Source organism: Lissotriton helveticus, chromosome 7, assembly GCF_964261635.1.
Source record: "Lissotriton helveticus chromosome 7, aLisHel1.1, whole genome shotgun sequence".
Lineage (NCBI taxonomy): Eukaryota > Metazoa > Chordata > Amphibia > Caudata > Salamandridae > Lissotriton > Lissotriton helveticus.
This window is the reverse complement of record NC_136068.1, coordinates 1,555,778,660-1,555,800,025: the sequence shown is the minus strand read 5'-3', so window position 1 is coordinate 1,555,800,025 and position 21,366 is coordinate 1,555,778,660. Positions and strand designations below refer to the sequence as shown.

Here is a 21,366-nt window from a genome sequence, read left to right as displayed (position 1 = left end):
AGATGGCATGAAGTGCGGAACGTAGCACATGCCCCCAGCGTTTGTCACGCCCCCAGCATGCCCCTTGATGCGGCGCAATTGCGTAATTGGCGCTTCACATGACTTGAAGGGCGGACACACGCCCACAGCGCGGACACACGCCCACAGAGTTTGTCACGGCCCCAGCGTGTCACGGCCCCAGCGTGTCACGCCCCCAGCGTGCCCCTTGATGCGGCGCAATTATGACTCACATGGCATGAAGGGCGGAACGCACCACACGCCCCCAGCGTTTGTCACGTGCCCAGCACACGCCCACAGCAGAACGCAGACACGCCCACAAGGGACTACTTTGGTGGCACGGTTCTTTTACCTTTTAAATATATATGGTGGCCGTCTGCATAGCCTATGTCCTTCTGCTGCAACTGCTCTTTCCAACGCTGTATTGGGTGTTGTGATTGGTGCTGTGGTTACTGAGATTACCCGCCTCAAATGTTTGGGCTTTCTCTTTATAATATTAGTATGGATATATATATATATATATATATCCAAAGCACTCCTCCCAAGAAAGAAGAAGAGGCCACAAGCGGGGAAACATGGAGGCATTTTATTCAAGAACTCACGACGTGGCAAATGCATTTCGGCATCTTCTTTTCGCCTTCTTCAGTGCCAGAGGTGTTGCGAGGATGCAGGCCCCAATGACTGATTTAAGTATCCCGCCCCATCCTGTTTCCTGGTCACTCACTCCGCCCCCAGGTAAGTCAGTATGCAGCGTGATGTGAATCGCCTACATGTCCCACAATGCAATATTCGGGAAGGTGTAGTGACGGGGGGAGGAATGGCACCACGGAAAATTCCAACCCTCAAGTCTGTGTGCCTCTTGAACGTCCAAGCCTCCTCGAGTCCCCTGGACCGCATCACCCCCCAAACATCCAGGATCTGTACAGCGGGGGCTAGGTAGAGCATCCACCTCGCCCAACGTGCAGTCAAGTGACGGCAACACCGCTCCAACTCCTCCCGTGCTTGGTGGTGGGCCACGGAAAATCCAGTAACCTGGAAACCAAAGGAAATCCGCCGAGGCAGAAACCAGCAAGTCCGTAATATATATATATATATATATATATATACATATATATATATATATATATATATATATCAAAGCACAATCCTGGAGAATGAAAATACCAAGGAAAGCAGCACTCGCAGGGGGTTGTTCCAACCAGTTTATTACGGCGGAACAAACAGCAACGACGCGTTTCGCCGTAGGGCTTTGTCAAGTTGTGAGAGAAGCGAGGACATACAAACAATTTAAACTTGTCAGGATGTAATGGAAAGTAAAGACGGACTGCATATTTTCAAATAAACAGCGGCCATCTTACAGTGTATATACATTCAATGCAAAGTGCTTAACTTATACAAAATAACCATCTTGTCATATCATGTCATATATTAACATGTAAATTGCTATATAAGCATTTATACCTGTTTTGGTATTCTGCGAGGACTGAGACCTGTCCTTAAATTCTTCGACCCCCCCACGCGGCAACTGGTGGTTCAGGCCTCTATCCTTTCTCGGCTGGACTACGGGAGTGCTCTGCTGCTTGGAGTGAATCAGGCTGAGGCCACTAGGCTTCAGATTGTGCAGAATGCTGCTGCACGGGCCATTGTAGGCCTTCCGAGACGTTGTTCTGTCTCCCCTGTCCTGACCTCCCTTCATTGGCTTCCGGTCAGACAGAGAATTAAATTTAAGGCCCTCTGTCTGACATTTAAGATTCTGAAGCTTTCCTCTCCCCCTGCTCTTGCTGGCCTTATCTCGCCGTATGTTCCCACCCGGTCTCTCAGGTCTGAATCTCACCATCTGGCGATTAAACCTAGGTTCAGACTGAGTAGGATGGGTGGACGCTCTTTTCGTGTCTTGGCGGCGGATCTATGGAACTCTCTCCCTGTGCACATCCGTGCCTTGGATAGCCTAACTCTTTTCAGACGCGCCATTAAGACTCACCTTTTCGCTTCTGTTTCTTGATTTTTCTTCTTTTCAGCTTTGACCTGTTGTGTTGTGGTATCTGATCAGGCGCCAGGACGCCCCTTCGCTGGGGCAGCTGTGCGCCGAATAAAAGTTATTAACATAACATAACATATAGCCCTGTATGGGCACAAAAAACGATCCTAGTAACATCCTGAATAACAATGAGGGCTGATGTCAGAGCACACCCCATGGAAATTCGATCTAGTTAAACCATGCTTAACAACTGTAAAATCACAATAATGACATGTCAAACAGCATGAACATTACCACAAAGGTACAAAAATATGGCCCGCTGATGGGCTGATCCATGGGTGCAAAGCCTACATGCTCCCCTAGTCCAATGTCATCTCCACAAAACAAAAGACATATCAATAGCCAAAATCCTCTATAATGATTCAAAATTTAAAGAAAACAGTCACAGTTGAAAATTAAATGAATCCATATTTTTGTACCTTTGTGGTAATGTTCATGCTTCTCTCACAACTTGACAAAGCCCTACGGCGAAACGCGTCGTTGCTGTTTGTTCCGCCGTAATAAACTGGTTGGAACAACCCCCTGCGAGTGCTGCTTTCCTTGGTATTTTCATTCTCCAGGATTGTGCTTTGATATTTTGAAACGGGTACACCCCCGTTATGGCGTGCACCCGCCCATGAGTGCAACCGGCTGGTGTTTGGGAGCTGATGATATATATATATATATATATATATATATATATATATATGTACCGGCGACTACTTCCAGCACTTCCTTTCGGCGAACATGGAACCAATGGACCACCAGGCAGCTTGAAATGACAGGTAAGTTTTTATTTTTCCTTCTCTCTCACTCCTCGCATGATGCGTTTCGGGCAACGAGTGCCCTTGATCACATAGTGAGCCTGAGGTACGTCATTGTTTTTTATACATTTGTTTTTTTCTATATGCTATACCACGTGACAGTAAACAATGAAAAAACACTCATGGAACACTTGTATTACGAGGCTTTTTGCTCTGAGACCAAAGCTTTTTTGAAATAGTTACAGGATGTATTTAAATATTGCCTGATGTATTTAACCACACAAAAAGAAGTTCTAAAATGTTTGTTGACACACTGTACAAATTACTCCATTGTGCAAATACCGATATTGACATGTGCAAATACCGCAATATATGTTCACTACCAGACCCTATATCTAAGTCTTGAGGCGTATTTCATGTGCAATTTACGTATCTAGCGATTACATCCCAAACTGTAGATACTTTGTGCAAATTACAGCATAAATGCTGGGAGAATGTGCAAAATATACAACAACGATGTGCAAATTCCGCAACATATTCACATTTAAAACATCTTGATCCAAGAGTATATTTTTGTGCAAATCACGCAAAAAGAACTTGTGCAAAATATGCAGACACAAGTGCAAATTACCGCTTAAATGCAAAGATAATGTGCAAATTATGCAAAAATGAGTGAAAAATTACTGACTAAATGCAAAGATGCTTTCAGATATATTCAACCCATATAGTTGATATTCTCGTTGTATGTCCGAGAAAGCCTCCTTATTAGTATCTACAACCCTTAATGCTTACGGTTCAGAATCAAAGAGAATATTTCTGAATGATATAAAATTCATGCATTCGCATATAAAAAAGCTCCAAGTCATATACATTCTTATTTTCATGATCATAATATATGGTTCCAAATGAGTGTAAAGTGTCTAATGCAGATTATAGGTGCAAAAAATAAATCCTCACAAAAAATAATTAAGAAAATATAAAAAACCGAGGCGGTATATATATGGATGGATTTAATGAAAACGAAAAAAACAGTTTGAGTAGCAATAACAAGCAACAACTAAAGTCACCATCTTCTTCCAACAGCAATCTAACCAGTTCGAGGCTCACGTTGTCGGGGCCATCCTAGCTTTCTTCGTGGGCGTGGCATACTTCTGGCTGCAGACCATCATGACGTATAGAGTGAAGCCAAGATACTGTGGGCGATGGGTCGGCCCCCTCCGGTTCCTTCTCTGCACCGCCTGTACTGTTCTGATCATTATGAGTATCCTTTTTGTTGGTGTTTATTACAATGTGCAGTGCTGTTGCATGAAGCAGGACTACTAGAGAGAAGGGAAGTATATAGAGAATGAAAAGAGATGAAAGATCAAAGAAGGAAAGAAAAACATACTACCATTAGTGTAACATGAAAATATGTGAAACGAAACAAAGCAAGATAGTGAAGTAACAGCAAGGAATACAAATAAATACAGGATAAAAAATAACAAGAGAAACAAACACTTGAGATAGAAATAGTGGGGGGAGGATAAAGCCAGTAAACAGGAAAAGATAAAGCAAATGAAACAAGCATTGACAAAGCCAACAGGTCCCGTCTTTTGGCTGGCAATGATGACCTGTTGGCTTTGCCAGTGCTTTTGCCAATAATATTCAGCATCAGTAAAAAATAAATACTGTGCAGCATCGGCAAAAAACTTAAAAAGCGCTGTGATGTGTATGTACACAGAAAAGCCTAATCACTTGTGATCATGTGTGCATATGTGCAGCTGCCATTTTGTTTATTTTATTCAGTTAATGCCACACGATGATAGACGCCGATCTTGGAGCTGTAACAAACAATTATAATAATAACCTAAATATGTGCAAAAGCTTATTTTAAGAAAAAGGAACAGCCCAGCAGCAAGCTCATGATAGGAGTGCTGGGAGCAATGGAGGGTCAGGGGAGGGAGAAGTCCAAGCAAGGGGTAGCAACAGACGACCTTGTGGCACTGAGGGAAATTAGAAAAAATAAATAGCAGGCAAAATAAAAGTCAGGAAGGATGGGGTAAGCAACGGATGAGCTGGGGGAGAAGGAGGCAACACGGAGAGCATGGTGGGATGGGTGTTGGGGGTGCAGGTCTAAGAGGTGGGAAGCAGCACATGAAGGTGAGCACAAAACAAACACATTTACTCTCATGGAGTGCTGAAAGAAAAAGTCAAAAGAAGTTTCCTGAATATGAGCAGTGGAAGGACGCAAGTCATTCAATCAAAAGCATTAAAAATATGCTATGTTCCATTGGACAGACAAAAACGAGAACAGGAAGGAAAACCATGGAAAAAGAACCAAGCATACGAGATTGACACGGAAGCTAAACAATGGTAAGCAGTGTACTGGTGCAAATCCCACTATAAATATTGGCATTGTCCAGAACAGGTCTTCAACAACAGACAGCTAAGCGATGTCTGGAGATGAAACCTATAAAGAAACATGGGATTAAAACTAAGGTGTTTGGGGTAAATAACAGGATGATAAGAGGAACAAAGAAACAAGTATTATAAAAGTTAAAAAAAAGAAATGGACTAGAAGAGAAAAAGATCATGTATTTATGGCCAAGAAAACAGGAGAAAGAAAGAAAATGATATATAAGGAAACAGAGGGGAAAAGGTTATAGAATTACAGGAATGTCAGAGAAATGAAATAGATATCAAAACATAATTAGAAAAAAAGGAAAATAAACACCAGAAAGAAAAAGGAATGGACAGACAAGCAAGAGAGGAGAAATATGGAAAAATAACAAGATATGCAGAAGCAAAGAAAGAACGAAAAATGAAAGACAACAAAGCAGGGAGGGGGGAATAAGTTATGAATGAAAAGAAGGAATAGAAAGAAAATGGCATGCAATTAATGTTCAAATGAGAAGGATGATGTACGAGAAAAAAGAATACAGATAAGTGAGAATCGGTCATGGACATCATCACTGTTCGCTAAGGTTCAAAGCGTGACACCTGGCTTGCCCCTTGCGACACATGTACTGTGTTTTCGACCCTGGCCTCAGAGGTAGCAAAATCAGTGCCAGAAACACAGTGGCAGCGTGTTCTTATTGATGTCAATTGGGGATCCATGCTGTTTTCTCTTAATTTGTTTTTACAACACTAAAAGTGAATAATGCTTAATTTTTCACTCTCATGTAACTTTTTGTGACGTTCTGTGGTGCAGAAACCTGCTTCATATTTGCGAGGCAGCACTAAGCCACTTTTTTGGCTTAATGTTGCCTCGTAAATATCTTTCAGTTTAACATAGTTTTCTGCATTAAAGGGGCGTGCAATGGGTGTTGCTGGGGGCGTTCCCAGCGACATGCACGGTTTTTGATGCTGCCCCAGTTTGACGATAAATTGTAAATCTGAGGCAGCGCCAAAAACTTACACCTCCCCAGGGAAGGCGCAAGGGAGGCACAATGAGGAGCATTCTGCAGCTCACATAGAAATAGAAAAAGCCTCTTGTGATTGTTTTTTTGCAGTATGGCTTACAGGAATGTGCCGTATCTTGTAAATACGACGCATTCCTGACCTTTTATTTTTCCATTGGGCAGCACAGCAGGAAAGTCTAAGGTCTGTAGCACTGCCCTATGGCAAAACCTCATAAATAAGGCCCTCAGACATATTTACAAGCCCCTATCGCCACCACAGTGTCACTTTCAGTGACAACGTGATGGCGAAAGGGTCTCGCCTTATTTACAGGGCAGCGTTTTGACACTTAACGTTGCTTTACGCAGCCTTGTAAATAAGGCACCCTTTCACAATGTGTTTAGCGTGAAAGGGGAGGGCAATGGATGTTGCCGATTTTGACGCTGCCCTTGTAAATAGGAGGCAGCACCAAAATTAAGACCAGGGAAAACCTGGTGTTAAACAGGCAAAATGAGGAGAAATGCTTAATTTCTCTTTGTTTTTGCTGTTTCCATGTGTGCTGTCTTGTGCAGCACACATAGAAACAGCAGGAAGGGTGGCACATAAACAATCTCCCCCTCAACACGGACACCCTGCGTTGGCGCTAGGCAACTAAAGTTAGCGCCAGTGCAGGGGGAAATGCAGGCCTGCACCATATTCTAGTAAATATGGTGCAGCCCTGCATTTCTAAAGTGACGAAGCTTGTCGTTAGCCTTCTTGTCTTAACGACATGCTTCACCACTTTAGTGTAAATATGCCCTCCAGTGTTTTAAAAAATAGAGTACCATAAGCCGGAATATGAACTTCCCCAGGAGCTAAGGCAAATAAAAATGCTTCAAAACTATGTTGTGTGTGTGATTGTGGATGAGTGTGTGTTTACGTAAGAGAGAATGTGTCTAAGTGTGAACGTGTGTATGTCTAAGCGCGTGCTTGCGAGTGAAATTGAAGGCCAAAGTTTGTCTCATGTTACTTTTGCTACAACTGGCATTTTGGTGAATTGACTTTTAAGGAATACCTGGGAGGGTGGAAAGAATGCTAAGAAAGACAAATGAAAGAACAAAAAAAGCTTTTTCTTAGAAGTAGTTTGAAAACAGCAATATGAATTGAAGTCAGCAACTGCTGCACATCTGTGACATTTCCTTAACAACATCCTCAGTGGGGGTTCTCCATTCACAGAACATGAAAGGTGTAGCTGCGATTTGTGAGTGGATTGCTGCCATGTTCCTGTTTCTGCTGTTCGCCTTATTCACAGTGGAATTCCGGCATATCGATGGCCATTTCTTTCATGTTCAAAAGAAAGTGATTAGCATACCCAACGAGATGCAAGTTTCCACCCTCACCCTGGGGGTGTAGTCTACCTTTGTGCCTGCCTAGGAACCCTTGGAGCAGTGATTCTCAAGAGATATGGAGACTAACCTCCACCATAAAACAGGCCTCTATGAGATCGCCCAGTTAATCTCTACCATGGGTGCTGGCTCCCATGAAGAACTCCAGATTAACTTCCATTATGAGAGCTAGCCTGCATGAACCCTCCAAGGACAACTATAGATTTTGCTCCACCTTCATAAGATCTTTAGTAGAACTTCCATAATGACTGCGATTCTCAACAAATATTCTACAATTAAAGTCCACTGAGGGTGCTGTCCTCAATGGATATCTTCGGTGTGATCTTCATCATGGGCGCTGATCTCTGCGGACATCTTCAGTTTAACTTCCACCATTGGAGTTGACTCCCATCATACCACCGGTGGCAGCCATCATGGCTGTTGACCTTTCTGTTTTTCTTAGATTATTCATCAACATGGTTGCTGGTGTCTGTCATGGGTGTTAGCCTTCATGTAAACTCTAGATTGACCTCCATCATTAATGCAGTTCCCCTTCTTAGGTGCTGGGTTCCATCACAGTTGCTGACCTCGACTATGGGTGCTAACTTCCAGGCTATCGCCAGGTTAGTCTGCATCATTAATACTGGCCTCCTCGTGGTGTAGGCCTTCCTTATGGGTGCTGATTGTTTATATGGGTACTTGGTTGTTAGGTGCATGCCTTTCTCTTGGGTTACGGCTTTTAGGCTTACTTTTAGCTGACTTCCTGCTGCAATGCTGGTGCCCATGAAGACGTCGAAGACCTAGCATTCTCACTGATCTTAGATCAACACATTACACTTCCCACCGACAGAGAGATTTTAGGACACTGTCTTGTGTTACCCGCATCTGGAAAGGCTTTGTACATTATTTAGTCCTACGTAATGGATCATGCTACATTTCACCGTAGAGGACTTGAGTTAATAAATTGAGCTGCCCTCTTCCATAGCAATATAGAATCATGACATTGTGATGCTGCTTCGTAATGCTGACCTGCAGGCAGATCTTGTATTTACCCTCCAATACACTACTGAATTACAGTACACCATCGCTTTAGCATCCCTTACAAAGATGATTTAGGGACATCTCTTGAAGCTGATGGCCATCACAACAGTCATACAATGCAATCCAGTTAAATCATCAAAGACTGGCAAGAAGCAACCTAATACAAGGTCTTGACTACGCCTCTGGCAGCCAGCTTCCGACCTTACCCTATCCCTACCTACCTTTCAGACATCCCTATATTACAGTCTGGCTCCGGCTATTTTATTCTCTGAATTCACCGCCGAGACTAGATGCCTTGTGGTCAAAGGGTAAGGTTGCAGTGGAACACCAGACAGTGCCTGGGCATGTAACACATTCACATTTGACTTCTACTATTTCTTTTGCTCCTTGGCGTGTTTACAAATGTGCCTTGCAAACCACCTGCTCCTGCTAATGACTGCACATGATGAGAGGCACCGTCCATACCCAGGCCACTAAAATCATGTAATCCTGTGGGAAATACTTCAAAGTATAGAGTTCTCAGCAGCTGCTATGTAATATGCTAATATCACACAAGCCATACCACGCGCTCTAATAGAACAAAATGCCATCAGCATACATGCTCCATAACCAAAATGACTACACTTGACTCAAAAGGGCTTTATTAAACTAACAATTATTTGTGGTTGCTAGCTTTCAGGGCGGTATGGTCCTAAGCAGTAACACCCAAATGTAAGTGTTATTTAATAACAGTATCATTAAAGTCAGATTGTTTGTTATTTCGTTCATTAATATGGACTTTCATCTGTCAAAGACTGTATGCCTCTTTCATCATGGGTATTGTAACTATATATTAAGAAAGTAGCTCCTGTCAGCTGTCAATTAGGTGACATAATTTGGAAACTGTGTATTGCAAAACGTTTCCACCCTTGCAGTAGCAAGTGCCCCACAGCCCTAGAGACCCTGTTCATGTCCAATGGTGACACAATCTCCCACCCTGCCCCTAATAAAACACACAAGGAATGATTTGATTGTCGCAGGTGCAGCATGGCTAACGTTGAACATTGGTGGAAGCACAACTGGGCAGATCTGCATTGGACTTCTAGATACAAAGACTGCTTGTCATGGCTCCCTTTATACATCCGTATCAGCCTGCTGCTAATGAAGGACGATTGGTGTTCCGCCCAGGCCCCACTCTGGAGAGATCTGCTTAGCATTAGGATTGTGATCCAATAAAAGGATGGATCTTCTCAAAACGTGGACAGGACTTGATCAACTGAAAGAATATTTGACCAAGAACAGACAAGAACTTAGGGCGTAGAGAGCATGGCCTGCAGCCAAGCACCATAGTTCTTTTGACCGTGCCTTAGCACTTTGATGGTGCCTTATAAGTAACATGTAATCACCGCTTTGTAAGTCTCCACTCTACTGATGCAGAACAGGTAGGGTTTAATAACCAAAGATGCATAATAGTTGAAGAATGAAATGTGGGGCAGTTGGCTGATTTACACTGGCTGTAACTCAACTGATTCCCTTTAAATGCCAACAGTGATATTGATGCTTGTATACATTTTTGGAATTGAGGTTCTGAAAAACGATTGATGTGAGATGACAAATGGACAAATTGAAAAGTGTATGGAAAAAAGGATCCCAATTCTTGGGATGTAGACCCCAGCCCACTTCCCCATTTTAATTTATAATAAAAATGTATTTTTCACAACAAAAAAAAGCACTTCTTTCTTTGGAATAAGGTGTTATGTTGTGTTTGTGTAATTCTATCAGTGGAAGTAACCTTACCTGTATTATTACCTTACCTACCTTAACTTACCTATTTGTTTTCGCCACATGCGATTTGCGAACCCTTCAGAAAGTGCTGTAGTATGGGGCTAGCTCACTTTGCATAGTGAGATTTGTACGCTCATATATATCTATTCATGGGAAAATGTTGTAAAAGACGTCAAGCTTCTTTTCTACGATCACACAATAACCTATAATATTAAAAAACAACATCATCAAAGCACCATGGATTCCCTCACAAAAAACCTAAGCGCACGGATTATCACATATTTCAGTTGACTAGCTAGTACGGGGATAATCCCTCCCACCCCCCAAAAACCGAATTAAATTACTACATTTATGGCAAGCTATGTGACCAGGACCACCTCCGATGGTCTGCTCATAACCAAAGATAACAAATTATTACACCACTGATAACATCACTGGTGGCATCATATGGCATCACCTGTGACATAATTGATGCCTCAGACAAGGAACAAGAGACATGGGATGGTTTATGCCGTACAGTACATGTACCACATAGGGCATAATCTTAAACTCTGCGCTGTGCCAACTACATACAAGAGTACAGGGCTTAGTGGCCACTGGACCTGATGGGCTGATAAACTGTGTTCCACGGAAAGCCTGATTAGTTATTAAAGGTCCTTTTTCTGCAGACAAACGTTCATAAGTGATACCCAAAGGGAATGCAGTGACAACAGCTCAAGGTTATGGGCCAGGAACTGACAAATGAGCCTCCCACTGTGAAGGACACAGAAAACAGAAGATGGGAAAGGCGACAGAGAGCAAGGTAAGAAAGGGTGAGCAGGTGAGAGAAAGATAAGAAAGAAAAAAAGAAGGAGCGGAGAAAAGAAAGAAAGATATGTAGCTAAAATGAAGGGAGTGATAAAGAAGAATGGGTTAAAAGAAGCAAGTGTGAAATGAGTGAAGGTTGGAAGGAGGCAAAGGTGAAAGAAAGTAAGGAAAGGCAAAAGGAAGGAGGGGTAAAAGGAAGGAATGGTGAAAGGATGTGAGTGAGCAAGGGTGAAAAAAGAAAGACAGGAACTTGAAAAGTTAGAAAGAGGGAAGGATAAAAGATTGATAAATAGAAGGGTGGTAGAACGGGGAAATGAAACAATGATTCGATAGATCAAAGGTTGGATGGATAAGTGGGTGAATGAGCAGGAGGGCGAAAGTCTGGGTGAGTGAAGGGATTTTTGGATGAGAAAAAGGATAGATGGATGAATAGACAGACGGGCAGATGGAAAAATTGAGACAGGATGGGTGGATCGCTGAGTGTAAGGAAGGGTCAAAGGAACTCTTCTAGTGAGGCCAGGCTTGTTCTCATTGCTTGGTGCCATTAAATGGTTGGTTCAAAACTGGGAGTATTTTAGCTTTCTGGCTGTTCCCTTCGACAAGCATATATGGCAAGGTTTGCAGCCAAGCCCTGTATTAGGAGCACATCTTGTATTGCCTGTGGCCATGTCCTAGCTCTGCAACATACAGGAGCATACCTATAGAGTCATAGCCTGAAGTAATGCCCTTTATTTTGCATACTTCATATGTCCCAAGTACAGAGACATGGAGCATAAAGATGGTCTACAGCCACATGTCCTCTACTCAGTACTGCTTGCAATGCTGATATTCTCTTGCTTGCGTAGTTTATTAAATCAAGTCGGCTTTTAAATTGTCGACTCTATTAAGGTCAAAGAAATCGTCTAGGTAATAATGTTATGTGCTACTTAATTCTGACAATACCAAAAATGTCGAATTTTCAAAGTCGTTGTTTCATTAGTTGCATTAATTTTTTCAACTGTACACTAATAACTCCTTAGCAGTCCTTCACAACCATGAAAGCCTAAAAACCCAAGCTACCCCTTGACTCTATCCTTCAGGTCCGGCCTCAGCAGAGTGAAACAGAAGAGATGGTGATGGTGAGGGGGGAAAGGAGAAGGTAGGCCCCAGTTGTGAATGGACTGTCTCCAACTGCAGTGCTATGGAAGAGAGACCCTTGGCCCCCTACTCTCCTGCTTGGACTGCTGAGGCTGCCTGGCGATTTCGTGGAGGGAGTAGGGTCTTTCCTGTGCTGGAAGTGAGTTACCCTGGTCCACAGATACTGCTTCAAGGTGCCCCGGGGTTGAGCATCTAACAAGATCCCTCGCAGGTGGGTCCAGGAGTGGGGGTGAGATTCCATGCCCTGGAGGCGAGGCCATAGTGCAACACCACCAGTAAAAGACACAGGGGCACAAGTGCCCACTATTAGGAGACAGTTGCACATGATGTCAGGCCACAAGGGACTGTGGTGTTGGTGCATTCCACGTATGAAATGTATCTTACATCACAGTGAGGTAAGATGGAACTAAAGGGAGTGGGAGTTCTTGGGGATGACAGTTACCTTTGAATGATAGGTTTAGATGTACTTGAGCAAATGTGCTTTGCAGAGTTGCCCAATAAGTTCCTTGAAGACTACTCAAGTGTACCAGACTATACTTTACAAACTGGCTATGAGGAGGCAACTTTGCAGAAACCCATGCAAGCAAGAAGAAAAAAAAAGAGACGAAACGGAGGAACAACGGAAGTACGAAGGATAAATGAAGATTTAACCTCAAAATTAAGATGAGCCAGTGAGCGAGCCATTGAGGACGTAAGGCATGTGGCGGTGAATGAATTTTAAAAAAAAGGAGAAGACTTACAGTAGAAGTTACAGTCGCGAGAGGAAGAGCAGTTACGTACAGTGCATGATGGCGATGGCGCAGCGGAGCACGAGAGGAAGCTGTGATGAGCAATAGAGAAACAAAGTACCCAAGCTCTCAAGCGTGAAGCGTGACGTGGTGACGTCAGACGTTTTAAGCGGCCATTTTCAATATGTTTGGCAAGCCATTGAGCGTGAAGAGTTACGTGGTGACGTCAGACTTATTCGGCGGCCTTTTTGAGTAAGTTTTGTCAGATTTTGAAGGGAAACTGTTGTATGCCAAGTAAGAAATCTTGAATCAGGTTGAAGTTTAAATGCAGATTTATTCTACCTTGAAGGATCCCATCCACCAGCTGGATCTAAGTAATTCCAACCGTCTTGAAATCCACAGCTTCTCTGACACTACTACTATGACATCTATACATTCCAACTAGAACTTAGAAAGAGCATTAAATTAAACAGGGAAAGAAAGGATAGAGAGCATAGAGACATGGAATATAGGATCAATATCACACTTCTCCCTTCCTTGAGAAAGAAAGGAGATTTCCACCACAATGAACTATTTCCAAATTTTATAGCATGAGTTAGCTTCAAACATAAACATCAAGATGTTTAGGTCGTACAGATGGTCTAGATGATAAACATCGTAACACAGCACCTTCATCTTTTTTGCTATTAGAGTCACATGATATGTTTTCTGACATTTTACCAAGTTTACTTTTCAACACCACCACCTTGTTCAGATTCCAAACCCGATAGTTGTGCGTTTTCACTGCATTATTAAAAACTTTAATAACCTTCATGGGTTTGTAATACTTGAAATTAGTGCTACCGATCAACCCTGGACGCTTAATGGAAACCCAATCACCAACCTTCACATGTACCTTCTTAACAGATTTTTTATAGTCAAAATAAGCTTTTCTTTGTAAAGCTTTATGTTCCTCTCTCACTTGTACATCATCACCACACACACGGCACTCCTTACCCTTAATGAGGCCGTACTTGTTAACCCATGGCGGTTCAAGATTAGTGTTAGGAATTCTACCTCTAAAGAGTAAGAAAGGTTCCCGTAGTGGAATGAGGACTTCATCTATACTCATCTATTTTTTTCAAAACTTCACTCTTCCAATCAAGAAACATTGATTTCGCCAAAGTGATAGTATCTTTCAACACTCTATTTAACCTCTCCACCATTTCATTGGCCTCAGGATGATAAAGAGTACATAACTTATGAGATATCCTATTAGAAGAAAAAAATTCCTCCAATTCTTTAGAGACTAATTGAACACCATTATCCGTAAGTATGGTACTTGGAATGCCTTCTCTGGAAAATAATATTCGCAAACATTTAATGATATGACCAGAATCTATGTTAGATAAGAAAACTTCTGGCCAATGAGAATACATTGTCTACCAATACCAGAAGAAACACTTGAGAACCCTTTTCATTTATGGGACCAAGAATATCTAACCCAACATCCTACCAAGGACGTAAAGGTCGTCTTCTCACGATCATGGGTTGAACTCTTGGTGATTTTGATTTATCACTCATGCTGCACGGTATACATTTTCGTATTTCCCTCTCCACCATTTTGTCCATTCCTGGCCACCAGTATGACATACGTAATCTTTCTTTAGTTTTTGTAACACCAGGATGAGTCATGTGGGCTAAATTCACAAATTCTTTCCTAAGACTAAGAGGGGGAACTAATTTAGTTCCTAGAAATAACAAACATTTATCAACTGACAATTCATGTCTCACATACCAAAAAGGCTTGGTTGATTCCGAACCCAACTTAGCATCAGTCCAATTCCCTTGTAATAAAGATATCACTTCTTTAAGAGTGACATCCAAATCAATAGCTTCACACCATCTCTCTTCACTTATATGTTCATGGTCAACATCACATACCCAATCATTACTAGTACAGACTTCATCACCAATAGAATCAGAATCCTCCAGAGAGATGTGACGTGAAAGAACATCAGCAATTTTGCTTTCAACTCCTGGGATATATTTGATGGAAAAAGTATACTCTTGAAGACCTATTATCCACTTGGTAATCCGACTGGAGACAGAATCAATCCCCTTTTTTTCAAAAAATTTCAACTAAGGGCTTGTGGTTTGTTCTAATTAAAAAATCTATCCCCCACAAAAACTATTTAAGTTTTTTTACAGACCAAAAAACTGCCAGGTATTCCCTTTCGACTACAGAATATCTAGTTTCCAGTTCCTTTAAACTACGGGACAGAAACATTATAGTCTTCAGACCAGAAGGAGTCAACTGTTGAAGGACTGCACCCAAACCCTTTTCACTAGCATCTGTAGTAAGGATACATTTAAGTTTAGGATCAAAACTCTGAAGAAAGGGTGCACTGTGTAAGCTTCTCTTGATTTCAACAAATTCATTTTCACACTGGTCAGACCATTCAAAATTCACCCCTTTGTGCAAAAGCAACCTCATGTTTGTAGTATGATCAGCGAAATGTTTTACAAACTTGGCATAGTATTCTACCATACCTAAACATTTTATTAACTCCTCTTTATTAGGTGGAGAACTCATTTTGTGTATGGTAGTAACCAACTCTTGTTTTGGTCTAATCCCATTTCCACTTGTGTTGACCCAAATAGTTTAAAGCATTAGATCGAAAGCTACATTTTTCCACTTTTATAGTCAAATTACATTCACTTAGCTTTGTGGAAAAGTAAATTTTGCCATGTTCTGTGTCCCTACGCTTCATCCATCATATGTTATGTGTGCATGACCAATATGCATATGTTGTTCCCCATGTCTGATTAATGACGCAATTATAGTTGTGTCCACCTCTGACATTTCCCAGTCCTCGTGAATACTACGAATATCAGGCCTATGTAAAGTAATGTTGCCACGTTTCTCAGTGTGCACGTTATTCCATTATAAAGTCCCCGTTTCCAGGCCTCAAAAGGGCCCGGACCCTGGATTCAGCTCCTGTCTCCTGAAAGCCTCGCTGAGGAGCGATACAGCCCCCACCTGTATCCTCGACCCTTCACTTACTTCCTGCCTCGCAGTGCCCGGTGCAGCCCGGCTCTGCCTCTGAGTCTGCCAAAAGTATGTTATGATTCCAGCTATCAGTTCAGTCCTCCTTCTTTGCATTCCTAAGCCACTGAACTGCATCAATAGTTTCCGTCATTGTCTAGCCTATTCGGCTCCACGTTAGAGAAATACTGTATTAATGGTCATTTAATATTCTTCATCACGCACTACATGTAGAATAATGCATGGTCCAGTCTTAGAGTCAAGTTAGCTTTTCCCTTCATGACTTCTAGTTTATATCAACATGTTCCCTAAACATTAGATACCAGATAGGGTTTAGGTACATGTCGCTCCGACCCTCCAGACTCTAGTCTCTGCTCCTAGCACAGAGTTCGTAGCCCCCAGCTTCTCCTAGTAATACGTCATTGCCAGTTTTCGCGCACCATTAGGTTAGAGGTCCCGGCTCCTTAGGTAGCCCCCTCCTATGTTTCCGCCCATTCATGACATATTCCGTTACGTTTGCATCACATGTCTATGTATACTCCCAGTTACACCTACTTTTACTGTTATCTCTCGCGACTGCTACGCGTCACGCCTTCTGCTCCACCCACTGCTACGCCTACTGCAATGTAATGCTATGTGTTTGCGCTATGTATATAAGTTGATGTATTGTTATTAAAAGTTAGCGCGCTCATCCCAGATCAAGCCCCGGCAGCTGCTGGGCCCCAGTTGTCCTGCTGGGCCCTGTCACCTCTGTTCCTATGCAGGTTGTCCTGATCCTGTCCTTATGCTGTAATAAACCTGCAGAAACTCCTACTACCTCGAATCTTGACTCTTATTTTATTGAGCTATCTGTTATTCATTCATTCATCCAAAAATAGATCCGGTATTATTTATTTATATACCACATAATGGCGCCCGAATAGGGACTTGCCCTTTCCCCACGCGTCGGTGAAGCCACGCCGACCCCCTGACCCTCTGCAGTCGTGACGGAACCATACCGTGCACTGGCAGATATTTCTGCTCCAAGTATCCCTCAGGCCCACGGAGGAGACGGAGGAGGCGGTCCAGCATCCAAACGAGACGGTGGAGGAACGCGGCGAGTCCCGACCAGAGCCCAAGCCGAGAGTCCAAGGTCCGAGGTATCCGGAGGCCCATCCGTAACTGAAGTCCGAAGTTCGTCGTCCGTCGTCCAGTCCAGTCCGAGGCCTTCCGTTCCGTGCTGCCCGGTGAGTACCATTGCTGGGGTAGTATCTAGACAGGACCAATCTAAATTGACTCCTGGTCCGTGGGTTGGTGGTGCCCAGACTCACAAACGAAGTGTTCACCTAGGTGGATACGGGTCTTGATGCGTCCCTTTATGGGACCGGTATGTTCCGTACTGTTACAGCAGTGCATCCAGTAACTCTAGTCTGTTCCGTTCTCGAGAAAATCTGTTCTGTTTCTGTTCTCAGTATTCCAGGTAATATTCTGTTCGAACTGTTATTTATAATGTTCTTCATGTATTTTACTGTTGTGGTATGAGTGCGATGTGATTTCGTGTTTTTATTGTGTATTGTATTGTGTCCAGATTACAGTTCAGTCATGCCTATATTTTCCAAGTTACGTCAGTTAAAAACTAGAAAGGGTTTATTAGAAGAAGCGGTTCCTGTCCCGCCCAGGGACAGTCCAGGTCACTTTATGTATCAGAAACATGGCATAAGCGCCATAATGTATCTAGATTTATGGGTAGAGTATACCAAACAGTTAGAAGAAAAGTATAGATGGCCCGTATCGGGTACATGGGATGCCGAATGTATCATGCGAGTAGAAGAAGCATTATGGAAAAAGAAAGCCAGACAGTCACAGAAAGATGCCATCGAGTTATGGCGTAAGGAAGCTCATAGAAGAACTGAAAAGGAAGTCAGAAAGTCAGAGTTAAGTAGAGAATCCCAAGAACGAGCCCAAGAAAGAGAATTAATCGAGATAGGTGAACAAGTCAAAGCCGAACAGTCAGACAGACAGAGGCATGCCCTTATTAAGGGTATGTATCCTCTCCTTGCCGAAGGTTTGCCAAAAGCGACCCCAGAGGCATCCAGTAATTTCCCGCCACCATTAATTCCGACCAAGCTACGTCACAAACAGACCGCAGCTGATATTTTTATTTCGTCCTATCTGGACGACACAGTCCCCGAATACGCAAATCCTGTTCGCGCTCCGCCAGTCCCTGTAAACCAGGTAATTCATGCTCCTCCAGACACCGGGGTGCCCTTAACAGCTCCCCCGGCCCAGTCCGCCATACAAGTCCAGCCCACGTTACAACTACCGACTCTGCCAGCACGAAGAATGTCAATCGACGATTCCAGTTTAGGGGCCGCAGGAGGAGGTCTTCCTCAAACCCCGCCGCCACACAAGCGTTTAACATTACTCGAATTACATGCTCAAGCGTTACAGCGCACGCCCAAACATCAGTCTGTTACAGAAATCAGGCAAACCCTTACCGAATGTGTCTATGATCCAGTTCCAGGCGAATATAATATGGTTTTATATTCCTTACGTGTAAGGAGAGTGACCGAGTATCTAGTCACCTTGCCGAATATGAAAGAAGATCTAGACAGAATATATCGTTTCATCCGTACAGGGGATGATCCAGAAAGTATTGGCGAGATTATGTCTCAAAGGAAAGCCGAGATTCAGCTCATGATATTAAAGTTCCTGATCAATTGTCTAATAAGAGAACAAGATTACCCGTCTAAAGATCCCGCCGAAATGAGAATCCTGACAAGGTGGAGTGATAATATAGCCGAGGGTAAGCACAAGACCGTCGGTGCCATGGAGAGTATGTACAAGAAAATTCGTAAAGAAATAATAAGGTTACACGACCAGCGTAAAGCAGCACAAGTAAGCGAGAAAGAAAGTATCTCTGATCCTGAAGAGGAAGACGAGAATTCCGCCAGAATAGCGTATGTAGGAAAATCTAGATTTCCAGATCGCCATTTACGTCTAGAACACAAGTCTATTTTTCATCATTCAGCGCCAGAACAAGGTTCCCTAGAACAAGTATTCCAAGCTACCGACCACATTCTGAAATCACGAGTCGGTTACAGTGAATTAAGTACTATGCATGAACAAGAACTAGCCCGATCAGCAGTCCGATGGATTACTGATTCTACCACTTTTCCAGACGAAATAGTGGCACAAATGTTTCTGAAACTGCCCCCAGCCGAGCAACGACTGGTGGGTATGTATATGACCCAGTACCTCATTACTCTGTATGAGGGTCAACATTCTGATCCAGGCCCGTTACACGATATCCTGAACGAGTTACTCCAGTATAGATGGAGAGGTCTAGGTACCGATTTAATGAGTGTCATTCTAGAACAGCGCCACAAATATAGAACGTTCCTGAATCCGCATTTTGTTCATGTCTCACCCCCAGAAAGTAAATCATTTTACATAGACAGACAGAATCCGTTACGAGAAGTCCACCCAGTCCAAGGGGCGGGTGGCGTAATGCAACGAGTGTTTGTATACACTCCGATTTCAAAGATGGAACTTCTTGAAATGAAGAAATTAATTCCCTGTCATGACAAAGATCCAGCAGGGTTCCATAGAGAATTAAAAGACATGCTCCGTATGGGAGAATACACTTACCCAGATATCATTAAAATGTTAAAGGTCCTGTTACCCGCAGGGGTATATGAAAAGTTAAAGGAAAAGGAATGGGAGGTGGGAGAGAAAAAGATCGATTGGGCAGTTCTAGAAGCTGAAGACAAGGCACGAGTACCAGGTACCGGTCTTGGAGATAAATGTAAAGAATTACCAGAATTATTGATTCAAGTTTTACCCAGATTATTGACAACGAGAAAAGAAGACTGGGATGCAATCTCAGCCTGCAAACAGAAACAAGATGAAGATATTAGTGATTTTTATTCTAGATTTGAGAAATGTTTCAGTATTAATAGTGGTCTCAAGACAAGTAGTGAGTCATACCCTCATCTTTTTGTTACTAAATTAGTCGAGAATTCAAGCCCACAAATTAAAAATCGAGTTCTGAAAGTCGAAAGCACCTGGCAAGCTAATACCCCGTCCCAGATGCTCCAGATGCTCCAGTATCACCAGAATAGAATCAGGGAAGAGCAAGAACACGAGAGAAAACGTATGAAAGACACGAAAATGAAGGTGCTAGTTGCACAATCCATTCCTCAAGACAGTCAGAAGAGGGGTCCGAATCAAGCCAGTCATCCTGCAGCTCCCGTTAAAGGGAACTGCAATTATTGTAAACAGCCAGGTCATTTTATAAACGAGTGTGCAGTTCTGAAACACAACATAGCTACTGGTAAGACTAAAGAAAGACCACGTCCGCCTAGACAAGAACAAGTTTCACAGACTCCGCAGTCACAGAATGCACCACAGACAGTTTCCGCACCGCAGCCTATTGCTGCAACACAGCACGTTACATCGCAGATGTACCAGTATGCTCAGACAGAGTATCCAGAGTACCAGCCATATTCATGAAACAGCCTAGAGAGGGAGGTAGGCTTGCCTCTCATCGAGATACCTGTAGATCAAGAAGGTCCCTATGTTCACAGTCAAGTATTAGGGAAAGACAGAAAGTTTTTGATCGATACAGGGGCAAGTAGGACCACAATTAGTCATGCCGAAGTTCCAGGGGCTCCGCTCTCAGGCTCAAGAAATGTTTCCCTTGGATTTTCAGGAAAGCCAATAGTTAATGAGATTTCAAAGCCAGTCACTCTAGAAGTAGGTCCATTGTCCCGCACTACTGATCTGTTACTTACTAAGTCATGTCCAGAAAACCTATTAGGCATTAAGACACTGAAAGAATTAGGTGCAGTTATTTGCTGTTCCCCAGAGGGAATACGTCTGTTCCTACGTGACTTTAAGGGTCACTATGTATTACGAGATTTTGATTCCAGATTGTCTAATGTTCCGCAGCATTTATGGGCGCAAGGTCCAACTGATGTAGGTTACATGCAAATCACACCCCATCGTGTGACTCTCAAACCAGGTGTAGTGTTACCCCGAATCAGACAGTACAGATTGCCACCTGAGGCTGTAGCAGCCTTATCCAAAATTATTGACGAGCTCATGGCTCAAGGAGTAGTTGTAGAAACTGACTCCAATGTATGTAATTCTCCGATCATTCCAGTCATGAAACGTACTGATCCGAAGGCACCCCCAGTATATCGATTAGTGATTGATTTACGAGAGCTTAATAAATGTATTATTCCTCAGTACCCAGTTGTCCCAGACATCTCTTCCCTGTTAACAGCCATTGATTCCGAAGCCATGTTCTTCACTGTCATAGACCTCAAGAATGCATTTTTTAGTGTTCCAATTCATC

The 21,366-nt window shown here is 42.9% G+C and overlaps 1 protein-coding gene across 3 annotated transcripts in view; it reads left to right on the top strand.

Annotated features, from left to right (window-relative positions):
* TMEM150B (transmembrane protein 150B) overlaps positions 1-10,269 on the top strand; it is a 135,706-nt gene extending 125,437 nt beyond the window's left edge. For all 3 annotated transcript variants that reach the window (XM_078655047.1, XM_078655048.1, XM_078655049.1), the window contains 2 exons: positions 3,862-4,039; positions 7,352-10,269. In XM_078655047.1, coding sequence (XP_078511173.1) covers positions 3,862-4,039; positions 7,352-7,548 — 375 coding nt within the window. In that variant the 3' untranslated portion in view covers positions 7,549-10,269. The remainder of the gene's footprint in view (positions 1-3,861; positions 4,040-7,351) is intronic.
* Positions 10,270-21,366: the final 11,097 nt, after the last annotated feature.